The sequence below is a fragment of the Neopsephotus bourkii genome, unplaced genomic scaffold, assembly GCF_033783945.1.
Source record: "Neopsephotus bourkii isolate Nb327-2 ecotype Australia unplaced genomic scaffold, CSIRO-AGI_Nbou_v1 NB_1132, whole genome shotgun sequence".
Classification (NCBI taxonomy): domain Eukaryota; kingdom Metazoa; phylum Chordata; class Aves; order Psittaciformes; family Psittacidae; genus Neopsephotus; species Neopsephotus bourkii.
Genome location: NW_026901618.1, coordinates 2,024,372 through 2,047,629, shown reverse-complemented (window position 1 = coordinate 2,047,629; position 23,258 = coordinate 2,024,372). Strand labels below are relative to the sequence as shown.

Sequence of the window (23,258 nt, the reverse complement as noted above, 5' to 3'; positions counted from 1 at the left end):
GTCCATGTCCAGCACCCCTATGGCCCCCCCTTCAGATACTGGAAGGCTGCTATGAGGTCTCCACGCAGCCTTCTCTTCTCCAGGCTCAACAGCCCCAACTTTCTCAGCCTGTCTTCATATGGGAGGTGCTCCAGTCCCCTGATCATTCTCATGGCCCTCCTCTGGACTTGTTCCAACAGTTCCATGTTCTTTTTATGTTGAGGACACCAGAACTGCACACAATACTCCAAGTGAGGTCTCACGAGAGCAGAGTAGTGGGGCAGGATCACCTCCTTCGACCTGCTGGTCACACTCCTTTTGATGCAGCCGTGGATACGGTTGGCTTTCTGGGCTGTGAGTGCACACTGAAGCTGGCTCATGTTCATTTTCTCATCGGCCAGAATACATTTCTCTCAAATGTGTCATGGTTTAAGCATCAATTTCCTAGAGCTTCTGAAGCTTCTAAAAATGTGTCAGTACTATCTGGCTGACTTTACATGGGACAAAATCAGTGAAGTTTTCCCATGCTGCACAGAACTTCAAGAAGCCATTCAGAGTTGTCTTGGTACAGTGTTCTCTGTTAACCCAAATGGTTCTGAGGGGTGAAAGAACAAGCTAGTATATGTCAGTGTACCAGCTTCTCCTCATACCTGCAGTAATGAGGAGTATTTCCAAATAAGACGTGATCTCAACTAGACTGTTATGGATTAATTATGAGTTTTTCTTCAAGACTATTTCCCAGAAGAGGCAATGGCTATAATGAAAGAGTGAATAAAGAAGCAGCATAGAATCATAGAATAGTTAGGGTTGGAAAGGACCTTAAGATCACCAAGTTCCAACCCCCCTGCCATGGGTACGGACACCTCGCTCTAAACCATATCACCCAAGGCCTCGTCCAACCTGGCCTTCAGCATAAACCACTACAGAAGATTTCAACAATGACAGAGTTACTGCTTTTAGTCTTTATCATTCCTCCAGTTGGTTATTTCAAGTTTGATGGAGACTCCTGCAGTTGGTAGTGGTTATACAAACACTCATGCCTAGAAACCATGTGTAGATCAGGAAGCAACCCAAGCTGAAAACAGAGGCTAGCAAAGTATCAAATATGCTTATCACATTCTTCCTTCCCTGCTACTGTTGGAGACAAGACAGTAGGGGAGATGGTAGACAAGTTTGACAAATACTAATAAACCTTTTGTTTGGTTGGTTTGGGGGTTTTCTTTTTGGTCCCAAATACTATAAGAGTCTCTGTAGCTCTTCAGATTTGTCTACCATCTCTTCTTTATCTTTGTTAAGATATCCATAAAATAATACTTGCTTCTAATAACCTTTTTAGTTGCTGGCAAAACTTATCAAAGCAATGTCAAGGAAGAGATTTACATAATCTTTGTACCTGTAACTGCCCCATTCACTATGAAAATGAGACTGCCATTCTCTGGGCCAGGATAACCAGGAATTTATACAGTAGTGTCTTGAAAACCTTCACAGAGAAAGTCTACACAACCTCTCTAGGCAGCGTTTTCTAAATCTGATTGTTATAATGATGAAAAAAACCCTGCCTTACATCAAGTTAAAATCTCTCTTGTATCAATGAATGTCCATTTTCTCAGAAAAGTGCCAAGACCACCAACTTCAGTTCAAAGAATAAAAAAATCAAGGGTATGCTTGCATTTGGGCACCATTTCTATGTTTCTGTGAACCAGGTGGCCCATTTTCATTTTATTAAAACTATTACAGGATAATTTGGGAGTGTTTGGATACCAGTATGATAATACACAGATCTACTCCATAGTCAGCTCTCTGAATCAAGGATGGAAGAGGGCGAAATAAGGGAGGGGGAAAGAGGGGATAAAATAGAAGAAGCAGCTCACCATTAGCATCATTCCAAAGGAGTAAAAAGAGTGAAAAAGAAAAAGAAACAGTTGCTGCTTGTCATAATTCTTCTCTTCTGGAGAGCTTGCCGTAAGCTATAGATACACATTCAATATTTTAGCTTCATAATTACTACTACAAGCAATGGAAGAAGAAACAGGAGCCACAAAACTGACAGTCTGAATAAAGAGCTTCTGTGAAAATTGCTGAACTATTTGCATTTCTCACCTACAAAAAAGAATTCAACACAAGCCTTTGGGGATATTCTGTCTGTCCTTTGAATGATGAATCTAGAACATGATTTTTTGATCACTAGTTAAAAATTTTGCCTTCATGGTTTTCCATTTTGAAATGTATTGCCAAGTAATTCTGTAATAAATTATTACATTGTCTTCTATGTTGCATAAATTTTTCTCATTAGAAATTATGCTAAATATTTTCGTGAAATATTTTATATGTATATATATAAAAATCATGTATATATGATTTCTTTTTTACGGAAAACACCTTTCAGGCATCCTAAACCTCTGCTGACACAGAGTAAAATTAATCATTCCCCATTTTTTAAAATATATGAGGGTAGGGAAGACATTTACTACATTCAGTTTACAATCTTTTGGTGAAATAAATCCTCTTGCCAGCGGATGGGAATGTAATTTTAAAATGGGTGAAGACAGCTAGAAGAGGCAACTTTCATGTGTATAATTGCTTTCTCATCAGTGAAATCTCAACATTTTCATTTTCTAGTCCAAGCATTGCCTGTCTTTGCCCAGGAAGTTCCCCTGCGTTCATATGGTTGGCTTTCTGGGCTGCAAGCGCACACTGAAGCCGGCTCATGTTCATTTTCTCATTAACCAGCATCCCCAAGTCCTTCTCCTCAGGACTGCTCTGAATCTCTTCTCTGCCCAGCCTGTAGCTGTGCCTGGGATTGCTCCGACCCAGGTGTAGGACCTTGCACTTGGCATGCTTAAACTTCATGAGGTTGGCATCAGCCCACCTCACAAACGTGTCAAGGTCCCTCTGGATGGCATTCCTTCCCTCCAGCGTATCAACCCAACCACACAGCTTGGTGTCATCGGCAAACTTGCTGAGGGTGCACTCAATCCCACTGTCCATGTCAGCAATGAAGATGTTGAACAAGACTGGTCCCAACACCGATCCCTGAGGGACACCACTCATAACTGGTCTCCAGCTGGACATTGAGCCGTTGACCACAACGCTTTGTGTGCGGCCATCCAGCCAGTTCTTTATCCACCCAGTGGTCCATTCATCAAATTGATGTCTCTCCAATTTAGAGACAAGAATGTCATGTGGGACAGTGTCGAACGTTTTGCACAAGTCCAGATAGATGACATCAACTGCTCTACCGCTGCCCATCAGTTCTGTAGCCCCATCATAGAAGGCCACCAAATTGGTCAGGCAGGACAAATGATCACAAAGAAACGTGTAAAAACAATATCCCAGTAATAAACCAGTGTAGCTCTCAGCTACATTGCTGTGGATCAACAGTTTAGAGAACTCCCTGACTTACTGCTTTCTTTCAGCACATATTCAGTGCCTCTCTGTCTAAAGTAGAAACAGACGTGTCACACTCCACATTCTGGAGTTTTGAAAATAAAGATATGGACATCCAGTTAACATTCAACAACTAATTTGTATTTCAATTTACAAAGCTTTATGTGTGCTAACATTATACACTATTGCTTAGAGATGTCAAAGTGTCAACTTTGAAAACTAATTTGTAGCCTTTAGCAGTGTAAGAAGAGTTCCAGAACACATCACTTCATGAACACATGAAAAACTGACAGTAATTATTTTATAATTCACCCATGTCACATACTAATACAAAGCAAATGACATTTTTTGAATGTTTATTCTATTGTTTTTTTATTCGTATTGTTCTGTTAAATAAAAACAAGCAAAAATCTTTATCACTACATCATTAAATATCCAAAGCATAAGCATGCTCAGAGCACAAAGTCATTTTCTTAATCCCTAAGTGCAAAGAGTCACTCATACCTACTTTTTTCCCCAGGACTCAGGACACACACAGAATTGTGAAGGCCAAAGTGGCTCACATGAGGCAAGCTGTTTAGGCCGTATATTTGAAAACTACTGTAAGTCAAGATGTTGTTTTGGTCCTGTTTCTCCCAGTCATACATTACTGTCTGCTCTGCTGTGACAGCCACATTATGAGTCAGATCAAAGACCTGATGTATCTGAGAAACAACCTAAATTATTCTTCATCCAGGTCAGATCTCTAATCTAGCTCATCATCATATGCTTATGAAAATGCTTCTGTTGGCCCAGGAGTGCTTTGGCTGTTCTGGAAGACTTTTTTCACTTTGGGGATTTTTTTTCCCTTGAAAAATTCCATTGACAGGGTTTCTATCACAGCCCTAAAAACAACTGGTACTGGCAAAAATCTGGGAGGCTTTTTCTAGGGAAGAGAGATACTAAGTACAACTGGCAAGAGGTCAGCTTTATAAATATAAAACCAGCTTCCAGTGAAACACAACTTTCATCTTTACTCTTAGTTCATAATGCCCAAGAAACCTTTACCTTTTCTAAGTGAGAAAAACTTAGCCATATTTTTCAAAATCAAGCAGCACTGAGAAAATAAATAAAAAGTTTCAGCATATATCTTCTTGGTTCTTTTTTCTAAGCATAAAAACTACATTAAAAACTGCTGAAAAGAGCAGGAGAATTTTACAATGAGGAATTCTGTGTTCATATTCAGAAGATGAGAATCAGTAAGGTACATTCAACTACTATGTGTTCTCCCACCTTTGAACTGTTTAGTTCTTCTGCAAGGGTGTACGTCTCTGGCAGGTAGAAAAGATTCATGTATTTATTTGATAATGCTTCTTTTGCTTTAGGGTTGTTTGGTTCTTCTTGTTGGTTTTTTTCTTTGTCGGTTGATTGTTGAAGGGGATGTTTTTGTTTGGTTTATTGTGGGTTTTTTTTTTTGTGAGAGATTTATATTTTCACAGCTTTTACACATGTGAATCCTCAGCACTAGTGAAAAAAGTTATTTTTGAATCTCAGAAAGCAGTAGCAAAAAGGCACCTCTCCTTAACTATGGCACTTGCATACTTTCTGGGACACCGCTGGGCAATTTCAAAGTCTTCTACTTAACTATCACTGGCAGCAGGTAAAATAAAAAAACTGCCAAAAGTTCTCATAACATAGAGGGCTGTATGTACTTGAAAGTGTAGAAGACATCAATGTGACAATATGTTCAAATATAGTTATGCCAGAAACAGTGTTGCTACTTGGATAAATGAATCTATGCTTAATTTGACAATGTAGAAAAATTAAACCAAAAAAAAAAAAAGTTTAAAAAGTTTTAAAATAACTATTTTATGCTCTCTTAAATTAATTAATGTCTCTACAAGTATGAACATTCTCACTGATTTGTACATATATGTGTGTGTGCATGTCCGTGTGTATCTATTTTTATGTATGTGTGTATAAATATATACACAGTACCATTCACACATTTTGGGTCTCTAGAATATTGCAGCCAGTAGGATATTCTGCGAATACATCACTCCAGAAATACAGCAATTCAGGAGCACTTACAGTGTACAGTACTCTTGACTTACATTGGCAACAAAAATTGGGAGAACTCTCAACATAATTCAAGGGCCAAGGTTATCAATATTGAAGTATTCTTTACAGGCAAACCGCAATTGCTGGGGTTTCATGGGGTTTTATGTGCATTTACTCCCAACTGAAGGGTTTGTACGAACTTTAAAGTTCTATTTGTAATGTTTTTTCCTCTCATCAAGGATACAATGCGTAGGCACATTGGGAAATGTCTCATAAATGTACAATTCAGTTTGAATTTGGCCTTCTTGTCTACACACAGTATCTGTTGATCTGGAAAAAAAAGCTTGCTAGGAGTCAGTGTGTAAAACTACTACATGTTTCTAGGCCTTCACTTTTTAAAAAACTTGTTCCAAGGACAATGTTAAAAGCCTTGTGAGTTCTATTAAAAAAGGTGACATTTATAGCAAGCTGCTTCTTCCTTCAGTTGTCTTACTATTACTGAAGAATGTCACAAAGTGCCACCTTTCACACTGCAATGAAAATATAATTATCTAATTAAGCTCAAAATGTGCGTAGTGTTTCAACTTTTTTATGCTTCTGAATTTTCAAGATTATCATACACATCTCTGAGTAAATGATAAGGACAAACCAAAGTATCATAAATATGCACTTTAGTGTTCCAGTATTACATAAAGAGCTTCTGGGAAGCTTGAACAGAAGAAAACATTAAAGTTCTAATTTACACCTATTAATCCTTTAAGCACATCCTGGAATGAAGTGTAAAACAACCAGAGGAAGTATTAGCCAGGTTCTGAAAATTAAAAAATGAAACTTCCCTTCAATGTGATTTTTGATTTATATGATTAAAAGGAAGCTTCATATAGTCCGCACATTTGATGTTCTTATTCATAAGAAAATATCTAGCAGATTGTCAGGTTGTGACTTTCAACAGAAACACTGTAGATAAATTCTATCTGTGAGTTGCGGCAAAGTGCTATCTGTATGCTTACAAACTGAAACACTAATACTCAAAAAGCTACTCATACATCTGACAGCTGCTCCTAAGAATTCATTCCTTCAAACCAGGGATAATTTCCAGTGAATTATAACTGCAATTTCCTAGAAGATACGTAAGTCTGTAGGTGTACAGACAACTCAAGAAAATAAAAAGGTTTTTCCTTCTTACCTATGGAACAAAAAACCTGAACACTTACAATATGGTAAAGGATTTTGCTTACTGAGCTATATGCCTTTCAAAATGAACTTTGTTCAGTGCCTTTATCCAAATAACCAGGCTTATCAAATCACATGAATATTTAAAACTGAAAGGGAGACATAGTATAACGAGTATCTATCTGCAAAAAGATGACTGCAAGCAGTAGCAAATCTCATTCTACAACTCTAAAATAAAACTAAATCGTTAATAACTGATTTCATATAAGGTGTTAATTTCACCCAACTTCAAACTCCTATAAGTTAGATGTATGCTAAGCTAGTGCTCTAGATCCCTCTGTAGCAAATGAAGAGAGACAGGCACATCAAGCTGTTCATTCATCTCATTCTAAAATAGCTGCTTAAGAAGACGAAATTCATCACTGAGCTGCCTATTTTTTCCCTTGCTTTCAGTCATCACCTTGCTGCTTAACCTGAATTAGATTCCTAGCTTTTGTATGACTACATATAAGCAAGATGAATACCAGCCACACAGAGACTTGTTTCTGACGGTAATTTGTTTCTCACAGTAAGGTATGAATTAGATGACTTTTTAAGCATTTGGATTTGCTGGAACCTAATATACAAGGTAATTAACTACTTTTCTGTCTAGCAATCACATTCAGTATGGATTAAATGTAAAGAAGAAAAAAAAAAGAAGCAGACAGCTGAAAATTTTACCTGAATGAGATGGTGATTTCATTGTGTTTTATAAAACAATTCTAAATTCCCAAATCTAAATGAAGCCTGCAAAAGCCTTCACAAAAGTCAGTAGATGAAATATGTACACAGGGTCATAACATAATAATCTAGGCATAACTATATATTTAATATTACACAAAGAATCGATTACTTGATGGCTTACTTACAAACATTAGCTGAAAAAGTAAGGCTAGATAGGAAACTGAGCAGACTAAAGAGAAGGAAGGAAGAGGTTTGAAATATCACCTCATTCTATTCAGCTCACTCCCTAGCCACAGTAATAGGCTCCCCAGAGAAACAGGCCAGAAGCAAAATAGGACAAGTGACCTAAACTGAATTATCACATGATCCTGTGATGAGAAAAACATTTCATTCCACAGTATTCTCCTCTAAACTCCCTCTAGAATTCCTTTCAGGAACAAACTAAGGCTTTTATTAACTCCCCTTGAGATAGGAAGTAGAAAGATAATACTGTACATGTTGACTTGTAAATAGCAATCAACTAAACCTACCAACAAATTACATTTGCAACACACTCCCGCATCTCCCAGTTTAGGGCATCTTTGTTTTTGTAAAAATAGACAGACTACTCATCTGCAGTCAATATCACACAACTAATTCACTGATGCATGCCAGTATAATACTGTACTACCTCTTGTCATAAAATCATTGACCCTTGCTTGTTCAGCTGAAATTATGGAGAGCCCAGACATTGAGCAGTAGCTCAGAAAAAGAGCTTTCTTCAGCAGAATAGGTAGCAAAAGCAGATACATACATTTGTCTGAAATCATGGGGCATTTAAATTCAACTTCCTTATGAGATTCCTTTAAGCAATAACCAGCCATAACAAAGAAGTTGGAGGACTCTAGGGGTGGAAAATGTCAGTTGCCAATGTGAGCAACATAATTAAAGGCAGGTTAACTCCAAATTATTAAACCCGCAAAAGCTATTCAAGTATCAGCAAATTATTTATTTTTACCTCTCCCCTCTTTCATTCATAACAGACTCTTCCATTATGTTTATTTTAAATAAGACCCTGTGATAAGGCTAGGGATGCATCTCAAGCAGGAAGTATGGTTGTTTATGGTAAGAGAGAAAATGAAAGAAAAGACTACAGGCTGCTCTGCTTGCAGATGACTCAGACATGAACTTCTTGTTCATTTAGAAGACATCAATGCCCCTTCATAGCATTTCTTAACCAGATGTCTACCCTATATTTTATTCTAATTATTTTCTTGATTTCAGTTATTCTATAAGAGTATTACAAACGTTTGGCCTCTTACTTGTTAGTTACTTCTTGACATGGCTGTTCTTTCAGTCAGATGCCTAACACACCTCATGCTGCTTCCAGTAATTCTTAAGCCACAACTGGCCTGCCATTCCTTGAAGTCGATAGTGAATCTACTACTTCAAAAAATAGGAAAAGGTAAAAAGAGGAGGGCAGAGCCTTAAAAAAATCAGTATTAACATTTCTCTAATGAGACATGGCCACTTATTGCTCTGGTGCTTAACTTTAATAATGTCTCTGTATAGTACAAGAACTGTATTGGGTTACAGTGGCATGTGCTTTCTCTTATTCTATCATTAAGTTATTGTAACAACAAAAATGATTGTTCTGTGCAAAAACTGTAAAAAAACAATTTACTTAATACCAAGTCCATTATTATTATATAGTATTATACGTGGGAGTAAAACTGGAAATGATGTGAAACAGAAAGAAAGCAGGAAGAGATCTGTATTTATCTCTGTAAAAAAAAAAAAAAAAATGTTTCAATAACAATGATAGAAGTCCCCACATTTTCCACTATTATGAGAATTTCCTCAAAACACCATGAAGAAAAAACACCTCAGCACAAAAAGCCAAATGTTACACAAATTTCTTCCATGTATCAGTTTTCTGACATTTTAGAACAACTGTGTTTCAGAAAGACCAAGTTAGTTCAGGAACGTGGAACATTCTCACCTACTTCTTAATGATACCTGAGGCAGTTATTGTAACCATTACTCCGCTAACTTTTATTTATGTCATAGAATCTTAGAATAGTTTGAGCTGGAAGGGACCTTAAAGGTCATCTAGTCCACCCCCTCACCCGCATTGAGGTGGGGAACATCTTCAATTAGATCAACTAGATCAGGTTATCCAGAACCACATCCAGCCTGGCCTTAAATGTCATCAGGGATGGCGCATCCACCACCTATCTGGGGAACCTGTGACAGTATTTTACCACTCTCATTTGTAAAGAATGTTCTCCTCACATCCGGCCTGAATCTGCCCTCTTTTATATTAAAACCATCATCCCTCATCCTGTCGTAACATGCCCTGATAAAAAATCTCTCCCTGACTTACTTATAAGCCCCTTTTAAGAACTGAAAGGCTGCAGTAAGGTCTCCCTAGAGTCTCTCTTCTCCAGGCTGAACAATCTCATGATCTGTAGACAGAATGTCCCCTTCATAAGTTATAATCCCTTTTGTGAAACAAATAAATGGCAGATATATGTGAAAGGAAACATAATTCTCTATAACCATGTACAATTTGCAGCGTTTCTTCTGGGAAGGCCTTTGAGACAGCACGATAATAAAGACTGTCACCACTGACTTGGAGCAGATTGTTTCTGGTGACTTATTAGCTAGAAAAAGACTTCAGAATTCATTACCAATTCCTTAAAGCAGTCTTTTCTTCAATTTTTAATGTATTAAGTGTAAACACATCCATTTAATACATTTGATATTCTAAACATACACATTGCTGTTTTTTTAATTCAACAACATAACCGATTTAAAAGAATTTAATTAGTACGATAGTAAGATGAAATAGAGTACGAAGTAGAATTAAAAACCATCACAACTACAAAGCATACTCATATAAGTCCCTCTCTAAACACAAAACAGTGTCTGATAGTATTTTATGGTGACACAGTTTTAAAAAAAATTGCATTAGCAAATTTATTCATTCAACCCCAAATACAAACATGTTTGGTACATACAGTGATATGTATAGACTATATTGTCTGCTCCAGGAAGGGTGGGCTCCTTCTCCAACTACCCAGAACTATTGACCTGTCTATTCAGAAGAAAGCTATTTCTGCCACTCTAAAATGACACAGCTCTTTCTTTTCCCCCTTTTTTTTAATGCAGGAACTAATATTGCTGCTCTTGGTAGACATGCATTACCGATATTTTGATTATTTTATAGCCCTTCACATGCACTTAAATCATTCAGTCATTTAAATCAATCAGTACAAGCACTGATCAAGTCTATAGCCTCTGACTCGTCTACATGCTTCATGACTTGTGTTAAAATTCTCAATCAGTTCACCTTACTCTGCGAGCAGGTTTCCATATCAAAAAGCCCACTGTCACACACAGTACCAGCCAAGTACCCTGAAGGATGGCATCCAGTGCATTCAGCAGCTTGCAAAGCCTTTTTAACATTCTTAAATTATTATGACTGTGGAAACATTAATGCTTTAGCCTGTCATTTTAGATATTACTCAAGCATACATTTTAAATACAAAAACATCAGTAAAGTACTCTTGTTCTCTTTTCTGACTGCTGACAGGCAAGGATCCCTGCTTCCATGATTTTGCTTGTGGAACAGAACTGACAAGTAGTGTCCCAAAAGGCCACTTACTGAGAGACTAAAACATGCAAGTGGTATTTTTTCCTCATGCTTACATCCAAATAATTGGACAAAGAGGAAGAAAAAGAAGTGCCAATTCTTAGGTCTGATATGAACTTCAATACACAAACACAGGGTATAAACAATACTAAATGTGGTATGAACAAAGACAAAAAACAAGAAAAATATAATTAAAAGAGTATCAATCTACAGAACATTACTATCTAATAAAAATATCCTATAAAATGTAAGAAGACACACAGACATCAGTGGCAAGTTTGGAAACTGACACTTCTAAAGACTAATCTAATTTGCAGATAGTTCACTCATACCCGTTATTCAAAGGAGCAAAATAACTTCTTGTCAGCAGCTTCTCGGCTCAATTGTGACTAAACAAAACAAATCAATTATTTCAGAGGAGCTGAAAACCATAGCACATAACTAGCTACACCAAACTTTTACTACACTTAGCCACCCAAACGATCACTCTGCTGATAGCACAGTGATCAGCAGTGAAATCTGCTGATACGCACTATGATATGCTTCAAACATATCACTGTGCTGTGCTTCAGGAGTATTTTGACTGCAGCCTCCCAGCTGAGGCAGCCTCCCAAGCAATTTACTTTTTCTCACTAAGCAGCAGCATAAGCATTAGTCTTCAAGGTGTAATACACATTACAAGGACTCACTCTTGAAGTCATTTTATGATTTCATGATTTCTAGGGATTGTCAGACATTATCATTCTGCCAGTAGGAAATCACAAGTAGCAATCTCAAAAGTGGCAACATGAGTTACATTCAACTGCAGAATACCTGAGTTCTTGACTCTCTCTTTTAATTCAGAGGAGCCATCAGTAGCTCCCCCAGCAGGCTGGAACTTTTGACTACTTATTACAGCCACACAGGCCAAGCAATCTTGAAGGTATGTGGCCATCACGTGGTCACCACAGCAGAAAAGAAGATTGAAGACTGGCATCAAAAATGCCTGTAAACTTCTGAGAAATATACTGTCAGTGCCTCAGCCAGTACAGTGGTCTTATAAGAAATTTAGGATGAAAACATTTCCAGCTTTTACTTAGGATATAACATTCTAACAGGTTTTCCTGCTTATTAGCATGTATTTTGTAAATTAAAAATTCTGATGAAAACAGGAAACAATATTATACATTCCATGCTGTGCAACATTCTTGGTTTGTTTATGTGTCATTCATTGTAGTTTTCTTTTTCTAGTCCCTATGCCAAATAAATTTCACTTTATTTACAGGAGCTAGAAGTGGCAATTTAAAGTAGTGGGAACAAGAGAACCAGAAAGTCACTAAAAGAAGGAAACCAACTTCTAACCGTAAGCAAGCTCAACACTGAGTAGAAGCAACAGAGTGACCCTGAAGAGAGAGAACAGCAGCTGTACGTAAAAAGGCGTTAAAAGAATCTGGAGCAAACCCATGCAGGAATGAGGAATATTTGGATCTGCAAAGCTTCAGCTGAACATATTGCAAACATATTTCCTTAATAATTCAGTAGTTAGGGTTGGCAAAGTTTAACCAATAATGCTGCAAATGGAGAGATCCAGATTAGCAACTCCTTAATTGATTTCTGATGTTAGCATTTCAATTAACAGAAATTTTCAGCTCAAATGGTAGGGCCAAAACACATGAACTTCTATTGGCTGAATACTGAGCTTGTGCTTGCCACAATTTGGGTTTTTACCCAGATTACATTTGCTCCCTTCTGTTCAAATACCATAACCTCAATTAACAGGCATGTTTGTTATTTATCCATCATGCAACACAAAAATCCATACTCTGACCTGATCACAATTACTTTTGAGAGAACCTGAAATGCATATAATACTCTCAATTATGTAAACTGTTCACATATTGAGGGAACCTTTGGATAGGAAATGCTTTGTATTCTATGCTCTTGAGAAAACAAAACACAAGGCAGTAGCAATCTAGGAACCTAGGTAGCTATATTGGTACAGTAATTTCACACAACATGGTTCCTCACTTTGGCTTGCTTGCAGATGGGATGCCAAAGGAAACTGCAGCTCATTCAGCAGACTGAATAATGTATTGTCTAAGGCAAAGGTTTAGAGCAGTCATTTATGTATTTACTAAGCTTAAATTGCAAACGTGTGTTGTGCTTTTCCACCACTGAAAATTTCAAACAGCAGAAAATATTTTTTCAGTTCAATTACGAAAACCAAATGCCTACTGATACAAAACAAATCCAGAAGGTAAACTGTCTACACATAAAAATGTAGCTGAACATTGAAGCCACAATTACATTAAAGCCTTTAAAATTAATTTCTATTGTTTACATATATCTTTTTAGAACTTGAAAACACATTTCTTTAAGTGTAAAGATAGATGAATAAGTTACTACACAACCACAGTAACTTCATTTTTGCACCAAGTTAACCCACAGTAACCACCATACGCAACAGAAAAATAGGTAGGCAACCAACTACTGCATATTAGCTGTGTGTCGGCAACTTGCACCTTGTTCCTTACTCAGCTGAAACCTGTCTGCCTGCACAAAAAAAGTAACCATGAAGACGGATGTCACTGGACTGGATGTTGTATGCAGGTGTACTTACCATGAGTACAGAATGGTTCCCACTACGGATGCGAGTTTGCCATTTTCTTGCTTTTGCTTTGCAAGACCAAAGTCAGCTACAATAAATAAAAAAATTCAGATGTCAATAACCACCCTCTCTGCATGACAATTGGTGCTCATCCACAACACCTGAAAGGTTGGGACAGGGTGGAAGGGAGGTTTGGTGGTTTTTTATCTTTTACAGTTTGCAGCACTGCACCATACTACCTTCCTAAGTATTAATCAACAACTTCTGTTTGAATCAGGCCTACAAGCTTTAAAGATATTATAAACACACCTCTGATCAATACTATTTCAAACTACATGACCAGTTTCAGGTTTCCATTGATATATTCCAATAATCAGCATGACAATTTTAAGTATCTAATAAGCAGTGATCTAAAGATTAATGGAAAAAATTACATAATTAAGTTAGTAATTATTTTGCTTTCCTTCAAATTACAATAGCTAGGAAGGACAGACTTTCAAAGGAGTATGGCAAAGGTCTAATACCCGAACAGTTCATGCTCAATTGCTTCTGATAAGAAATAATGGTGAATCGTAGCCTTACCTTGTGACAAAAGCTGTAGATTTTGAAGATCATGTAATTATGTCGCTATAAGCACCTTTTGTGTAATTAGCAGATAGTCTTTCACAAAACTGCCACAATCTTTAGAGATGATATTTTTAATCTAAGTTCCCTGCAAATAGTTCATTTTTTTCAATTCAGTACCCTACTGCTGCCTCAACGCAACAATGCAGCTAAGATACATTGCACTTTATTAAATCCAAGCACAGAGAGTAAGAGGAAATCATTGTGCTTGTTAAAGGCTGTTAATAAATCTTGCATTGTAATACTACTTTGGAAGTAGGAAGATTTGTGTGGTAAATGATATTGTTTAAAATATTTTAAGGGTCCTGTTCTACTTGGACAGAGCCCCACAGCCCATCCTCATTCCAATTGCTCTTGCAGTGAGATAGTTCACAAAAATTTTAGTTCAAAATGTTTCCACTCATCAAAAAAAGCTGCAGATCAGAGGAAACATAGGTAAAAAAAAATAGTTTCTGTTGGCTCTTGCTCAGTGCGAGCCTCAAGGTCTGAAGAGGAGAAGATCTCTTATGCAGAAAGGGACTTTGATAAAAAAGCCAAATGTAGGTACCCAGGCTGCAGGTCATTTTTTTTAACAAAATGTTCAAAGAAGAACTAGCTCTGCAGTGCCTGGAAAATGCAGGCAGAAAGAATGATAAATCAACAGGATCACTGAGAAGCCTCCCTGTTGTCCTTGAGTTAAGACATTTCACTCCAGGGAACAGAGGAATGGCTGACACACCAGAAGGCTGTGCTGCCATTCAGCGAGACCTGGACAGGCTGGAGAGCTGGGCGGGGAGAAATCTGATGAAATTCAACAAGGGCAAGTGTAGAGTCTTGCATCTGGGGAAGAACAACCCCATGTACCAGTACAGGTTGGGGACTGACCTGCTGGAAAGTAGTGAAGGGGAAAGGGGCCTGGGGGTCCTGGTGGATAGGAGGATGACCATGAGCCAGCAATGTGCCCTTGTGGCCAAGAAGGCCAATGGCATCCTGGGGTGCATTAGAAAGGGTGTGGTTAGTAGGTCAAGAGAGGTTCTCTTCCCCCTCTAGTCTGCCTTGGTGAAGCCGCATCTGGAATATTGTGTCCAGTTCTGGGCCCCTCAGCTGAGAGTCCAGCGCAGGGCAACTAAGATGATTAAGGGAGTGGAGCATCTCCCTTATGAGGAGAGGCTGAGGGAGCTGGGTCTCTTTAGCTTGGAGAAGAGGAGACTGAGGGGTGACCTCATCAATGTTTACAAATATGTAAAGGGTGAGTGTCAGGATGATGGAGCTAGGTTTTTTTCAGTGATGTCCAGTGATAGGACAAGGGGCAATGGGTGTAAACTGGAGCATAGGAGGTTCCATGTGAACATCAGGAGAAACTTCTTTACTGTGAGAGTGACAGAGCACTGGAACAGGTTGCCCAGGGGAGTTGTGGAGTCTCCTACATTGGAGATATTCAAGGCCCACCTGGACAAGTTCCTGTGTAATGTACTCTAGGTTACCCTGCTCTTGCAGGGGATTTGGACTAGATGATCTTTTGAGGTCCCTTCCAACCCTTGGGATTCTGTGATTCTGTGAATATTAAGCCCAAAAGGACCAGAGGTTTTTACAGTGTTGATACTTCCTTGCGTTAATAGGGGTGAATCATTCTACATTCCCTTTTTTGTAATCCTTCACATAATAGCCTATGAAGAAAGGGTATTAAGACATTACATCAATCAATAAATCTAGTTCCTGTTACTTGAGAGATTTAGGAAATGAAAGAGGAAAGCTGGACATCTTGTTTCTAAAAGTAGTCTATTTTAATACAACATTAATGATTACCTGGAAAAAAAGAAAGCAAGGGCAAGATCAGCCAAAGGGGCTAAATATATTTTCTATCTTTCAGGCTCAGATTCTCAGAAATGGAGGGGAAAAAAACATTTCACAGGCAATAACTTTTTTTCCAAATTCTGCTAAGCCATCTTGACAGCAGCAAGAAGCTCTTAAATACAACTGACACTGCCAGAGCTAACAAATGTAAAGCACAGGACAATCAGCTTTACATCAAACTACTGATCCCAACGTCTTGTTCTGGCTTTGTTCTCAGTTAAAATCCCTTCTACATGCTGTTGGGCCAGTTGTGTTCCATAGCATAGTCTTTAATCCCTGCATATTTATAAGTCAGAATTTGTGCCATAAAGAAAAGATATGCAAATTTAGACAAATTACACCTCTGTGATACTTTTCTTTAGCAGGAAGGCCTTTGTTCAAGGCTGGATTAGACAGGACCTTGAGCAATATGGTCTAGTAGGAGGTGTCCCTGCCTGTCACAGGAGGGTTAGAACGAGATGATATTAAGGTCCTTTCCAACTGTTAACATTCTATGATTCTATAAATATAAATGATTTTGCCTAAGCCTTTTCAAGCCTATAATACAGAATTGAATGAAAAGGAACTATATCTTACCAATGAAATTTCTTTTTTTAACTTATTTAGGCATCTGTCTGCATCTTATAAATCGCTCTACAACTTTTAATACTCCAGGATTCTTTTTTTTTTGGAATTTGATGCCAGAAACTGCTACAATAGCTAACAAATAAATGAAATAATTTCTAAGAACCGCAAGAGATCTGCAGTCCATATTATTAAATGAAAATATAACCAAATATAAAGATGACCCCTATTAACTGGTATGCACTGTTTCAGTTGTGAACTGAAGCTTGATTGATGAGGACCCATTGAGACAATTCATATTAGGCAATTTCCTGAAATAGCTTCACACCATACCACTATGTCTTTTAGAAGCTGGAACTGAATTGTGAGAGAAAGAAAACTTGATACTTGCTCAGCTTTTTGTGAACTTTACCCAAGTGTCAGCTTTTAGTACAGAGAGAGACCTACATAAACCTTAGAGCTGATCTAGTGATTCTTACTTTATAACCTGATTGGTCACTTCTGAAATTCAAAATCCTACTTGTTAAAGAAAATATTCTTCCTGAGCCGTCTCAGTTTACTACAGTTAATTCATCCAGTGGTACATCTTGCATTAAGGCATATCTCTTAAGTACAGGAAAGGGCCCTTCTTCAGAAACTAGACCTTATCAATTCACACGTATCTGTGTGAATACAGATGCACCTGGACACGAATTTCGCCAGTTTCAGAATGAAATACAAAACTTACAGCTTCCAAATATTTTCCTGCTGTTTCCATTTTCACAGAAAAAATAACAATCTACCAAATAACAGAAGTGTTGCGAGTACTTACTGGAAGGAACTATATCAATGCTGACAAATTATGATAAATATCAGTAGAATTAAGGTGCCAGAGAAAAATGGAAAAGCCCTTGGAGAATCATACTCAGAAGGCCAGTAAAAGCTTTGTAAATGAGTAACTGAGATAAACCAAAAGAAAGGTTGGTAAGAGTAAAAGCAAAGAGATAACACAAAACAGAAGGGAGAACCACCTAGCTGCTGCCAACATCAGGATGCAGAAATATATGCTGAATCAGTTCATTCAAAGAGAAAATTATAAGCCCATTCTAGTGATCCAGAGCAAGATTCTATGAGAAAGATGTGCTAGTAACCGTCTGCCATAAAAAAGATGAGTCCTGCCCCTCTCTTGCACTGTCTTTGGAAATCAGCTCATCTGGCACTTGTGTCGCAATGAGTCTAGCTCAGCCCTTTTTCTAGGCTTGCTTCACACTGCTTTTATCTAGTCCCAGACCAGATACTGCAGTCCTAAAATCATTGAATTGTCTACCACTTGTCACCCTCTCTATTCTTGCAATGCAGGAATAAAACCGAAATTAAGAAGGCAACTCCCTCATCCCCCCAAAATAACAAACGCCCCCATTTGGACTCTTAGATTGTCCCACCTTCCTGAAAAGTCAAAATCACTCCTTAGGGAACAAAAAAAACCCCAAACAAACAAAAAAGAAAAAAAAAAACAACAAACAACAAACAACAAACAATGCTTATTTTGTAGCACAGCTGAAATAAAACCAAAATGTTAATGGATGACACATTTCCATGAGGAAGCAGTCTTGGCACTTTAATGGCAGCAATGGAAAGATGTATCTACCCTTTTTAAGTCTGTTCAAAGACAACAAAAACTAACAAACTTCCATCATTACAGGGATCTTTATAATCTATGACGAGACATGCAATTTTGACAGCAATGCATTACTAATAGTCATATCTCCTACAGCATTATTATATTTGACTAGATTTTGTACTGTGATTGTAAACATTAAACCTTGAGGGTTTTTTCCTCTGTATAACAGGAACTTAGAAAACCAAACATTTGGGGGTTTGGTTTGGGTTTTTTTTTTTGTTGTTGTTGTTGTTAGGTTTTTTGCTTGGTTAGGGTTTTTTAATTCATCAAAAAACAGTCAAACAATCCTGCAAGATTATCCTCAAATAGGAATTAAAAAATAACATTAACTGATGGAGTGATAATCCTCTAGATTCTGAAGCACCCTTCTTCACTTCTTTTCACACTTACATGCAAATTGTTTAGGGTAAGTGATAATGAAGTACAATTATTTCAGAAAACATTACATGCCGTGGGAGAGAGCATGAAGGGAAGAAAGAAGTATGAAAATAATGTAGGCTGAATTGACTAGTATCCTAACCTGCTACAGAATGATCTTTTCAACTTTCATCTCTGAATCACAAAAACCTTCTAAATCATTGCAGTCTCTTAAAATGAGTGTTTTAGGTACCTGCAATGTTTTTTTTCTCTTTTTTGACACAATCTGTTTTTTTCATTTGCCATTTTATTTCCCAGAGATTTCACCTAGTAGGTTGATCTTCTACAGTAAAAACAAGAGAAAGATTTTCCAGGTACTGCATCTTAACAGCACTGATCTCATATTTGTGCACTCATTCCCTCAATTTATACTTTAACCCTGTTTGAAAACGCCATTATTTTTTCCTAACATCAAATATGCACATGAACACCAAAATCAAAGCAATAAAGGAGGCTGAGGGGAATACCAAATTCACCACACACATGACCTACTCAGATCAGATTTTTGGTGTCCCAACTGAACAGATTCTCTTTTTACCCTGAAAGGCTCATACTAAGACAAAATCATTTTGCTTCGTTCCCACAAGTTTGCAAGCATAATCAAGAAAGTTTGTCAGCAACTTACTAAGTAACAGTGATCTGAAAAATTAACATGGAACTTTAATCTTTTTTTTTCTATAAAAGCATATCCTAAGATCAAGATAATTTACCATTTAATCAACAGTAGGACATACTTATCCTCTTCTTTTCCATTAATAGAATGGGAACAGAATTAATTTCTTATCATTCGCAAATGCACCATCTAGCTATTCTACCATTCTCCTTTCTGTGTGCTAATATCAGTGCTTTGTAAATTCAGTCTACCATCTGTCAGTTTTGTGAAGCTTGTAACTTCTGCACTAAGAACTAGCAGCTTCTGAACTAGATCCACATCTAGAACTGAGATTTGTAGAGATGTAATTGTGCTATTAATCCATCAATAGAGTCCAGAATGTAAACAAGTGGAACATTCCACTGAGCCTATTACGGAAGCTTTGAAAATTAAGTACTACAAGCATTTTCTTGAATCTTATTATAAAATATAGCAGTTATCATAATGAAGAACAGTTAGATGAGCCATATAATCTGTAAAAAAAAAAAAATAACACTGATCCAAGTGACTCAGGAGATTAGTGACTAACACACAATAGGCACTAGTTAAACTTTACCTCATGGCCACTGCTGCTTTGGGCATGGCACAGAATCAAGAGCCAATAGGTCTTTTGAAAAGTGCACCCAGCAAACAAGTATTCTCAATTACAAAGTTAACAGGTAGCTTTCTTCAAGCACCCAGCAGCTATTTGAACTTTCCAAGTCTCATTCACTTCACCATTCTGACACTTCATGCCTGCTGGCTATGATTAGAAGAATATGAGAGAGCTGAGTTTTCTCAAAATTATTATTCCACTTCTACACAATCCTGGGTTTCAATTCCATACATATCCTCTTTGCTAGTGTTGTATCATTACAATTATAAATATTAAGCAGAGCAAGCCATCCAAAAGAGCGTATGGAACCCTTCACAGTTCTCCTTGATATCAGAGCTGAAAGGTGGCCCCAAAGATTTAAACTTTGCTGCAGCTAGATGACACTGAAGAAAAGTGGTTATCTACACTCTTCTGTTCTGTCTGACAAAAAGACGCAGCTATGGAGCTCTAGACAGAAATATGCTGTACTAAAAACAAAATTTATCTGCAGTAAGATACAGCTATGATGAAAGTACATGTGCATTTCCAGTTCAGAAAACTGTAACTTCTCAGTGTCTACTATGAAAAGGCTGGTCAGATTAAACTGACAGCCACAGATAGTATGGATTCAATGAATCTCTGAAACCCTAAACAAAACAACTTTCCTTTAGGCTGTGCCTAAAACACTATTTTTGTGTGTTTGCGTGTGTCAGAAATGATAAATCAGACATTCATCCTGACCAGAGATGTACGGTTTTGTAACATGTTTCTACCAATTTAGAATGACAAGTTTTACAAAATTGCAGGTTAGGTGATTTAATATTTCTGTTTTCACAGCTTTTGTTGCTCAACTAATTACAATTAAATGCTGTACCAACATAAGAGGTGGTTGTGATGCCCCCCTTCCTATCAAATTTATGTCAGAGATGAAACAGAACAGGTGAGTAGGGTTCCAGAGAACACATAACAACAGCATGCCTAAAGTTCTCTGCAGTTAGAAAGAGATCTTGTATCACCACTGGCTTGGCTAGGATCAGATTGTAAATGTCTGTTTCCAGTTGCAACAACACACGGCTTAAAAGAGCCTGAAAAAGACTGGGATAATTCACATGTAATTGGCAGGTTTAAAAGATGTCATGGGAAATGCAAAGGAATTTATATGATCTTCACAGTAGAACAAAGTACCCGCTGGGCTTAGGACTTTCACTTTTGTCTTGCCTACGTTTAAAAACAAAACCATAATCGAAAACCTGGATAAGGATAGTGTCTGATCACACACAATACATAAGAAAAAGAAAATAATATTGTGACTATACAGATACAAAAATTCTTCCCACTATTACCTCATATATTCTTTCTTCAGTCAAACCTATAAAGATTATATCAGAGACCACCACTAGAAAAGGCCCCTCATAGCTTAATCTTACATTGTGCCAAGCCAGTTGCAGGTTTTTTTGCCTGTATGGATTCTCGTTTTCAGCTACCTTTCACCATAGGTCCCTGCCTACCAAGTTCTGCTGGGATTTTCTACAAAAGCCATGTGTAGAACATCTCTCCATGAATTCAGAACAAATAACCATAATCCTTCAGCAGGTTTATTTTTTTCTGTGCTGACAGCAAGGTGGCAATGCCTCCTACACTGTGCACTCCTTTCCTTTTCAACCAATATAAACTCAGAAAATGTATGAGGTCTTCATGGGATTTGGAATGTGAGTGGCCAGTTCTTACATACACAGGGAGAGTGTGAGTGCCAGAAATTTGTTAAAGCAGTTCATTTTTGGGGCTGCTGCAAAGCCATACACAGAACAGAATGAGTCTTAACCTATAGAAGCACTTTGCTCCAGTCTACTGCTCACTTTATTTTTTAAATCAAAGTCTACAATGAGAGTCTAAAACTAAGGCACCTCTCTAAATAAAACATTTGAAGAATGTATGTTACAGAGCAATAAGCTGCCTTTGTTATATTGTTCAGCCTGCAGATTTTCATAGCAAAAGATTAACAAGAGTTACCATTTCCAGAAGCACTGCTTGAAGAAAGGAAAAAGAAGAGCAGTATTACAAGATATACAAGCTTCTGTTATAAAGCAAAATAATTCAGACCATCAGAGGCCATATTTTAATTACATAGCCACACAACACTATTCCATAGGTAGTCCTATTACTCCAATTAGATCAAGACGAGTTTTGGACAGTACTGAAACTGAAAGACCAGAACATTGAAGTTGGTCTCTCTTTAGAATGACTGTGCAGCTTGCAAACACAGAACTACAGTTCTGAGTATATTTTAGAGCAGACCTTCTCCTTTTATAAAGGCTGATAGGCTAAACTCACTGCAGAGGCAGACTTAAGATTTCTCAATATTTGAGCATATGCTTCCAGCATTATCTGACATTTTATATTAACTTTCATCTAGAACCATCTGAAATTCTCGAAAACTGAGGAATATAATTATCAAGACTGCAAATATTCTAGACTCTGTCATACATGAGTTAGGCATAATACCACAGCATGCACCAATAGAGTATGTAATTACTATCACTGGAAAGAAAGCAAACTATTCTTAATTTCATTGAGGTTGTAAAGCAACAAGGTTCTATAAAATTTGGAAGTAATAGATAAAAGGTCTTAAGCTCCCACTGAAAATTCAATGTATGCTGGTACTAAATAAAGTACTAAATAAACTGGGTTTTTTTAAAATATTGCAACAGTTTTAAATCTGTCACTGTTAACATTATCAAAATAAGCTTCAGTTCCTCCAGTTTCCTCAACTTCTGTAAATCTTTGACAGAAATATAAATGCTTTTCATTGGCTATTTTGAGCTTACATTTGAAAGTACATTTACAGGTCTTTACACAAGAGACCGGACCAGCGACGTTAAGGTGTTAAAACAGAACAAGAGCGCCCCTCAGTGGCAGTTTGTTGATACAAAATATGATATACATGCAAAATTTGATATTTGCCTTTAAATAATATCCTGAATATTACTCAGGGACAAGTGCTCCATTAAATGACCTTCTTTCAAAACTGTGCCATTACTAAGAATCAGAGTTTTTTAGCACGTACGATTTAATAACAAATGAATTTGTATATGTATCATCAGCTATAAATACTTACAGTAAGACAACAGTTGCTAAATGTATTTGCCTATTTTAGCCAAATGGCTTTTTTGGTTGGGTGTGTGAGTATGACTATACTTCCCTGTTATTTTTAAAGAATAGAGATTGATTTCTGCATAAAGACTTCTCACAACAATTCAGCAGTATTCAAATTGTTTATTTAGTTCTGTGTCATGAGCAGTAAGAAAGCATTCAGTAGTGCTTTGAGAACTTTAAAAACTACAGTATCTGAATTGCCTGTAGGGCTTGCTGTGTGTACCAGGTTGCATTGTTTCACTCAAAGAGTAAAAC

At 37.3% G+C, this 23,258-nt stretch overlaps 1 protein-coding gene across 3 annotated transcripts in view; it reads right to left on the bottom strand.

Moving 5' to 3' along the window:
- LOC133217306 (peptide-N(4)-(N-acetyl-beta-glucosaminyl)asparagine amidase-like) overlaps positions 1 to 23,258 on the bottom strand; it is a 452,245-nt gene that overhangs the window by 399,853 nt on the left and 29,134 nt on the right. For all 3 annotated transcript variants that reach the window (XM_061362664.1, XM_061362667.1, XM_061362665.1), the window contains one exon: positions 13,539 to 13,614. In XM_061362664.1, the coding sequence (XP_061218648.1) occupies positions 13,539 to 13,614 (76 nt within the window). The remainder of the gene's footprint in view (positions 1 to 13,538; positions 13,615 to 23,258) is intronic.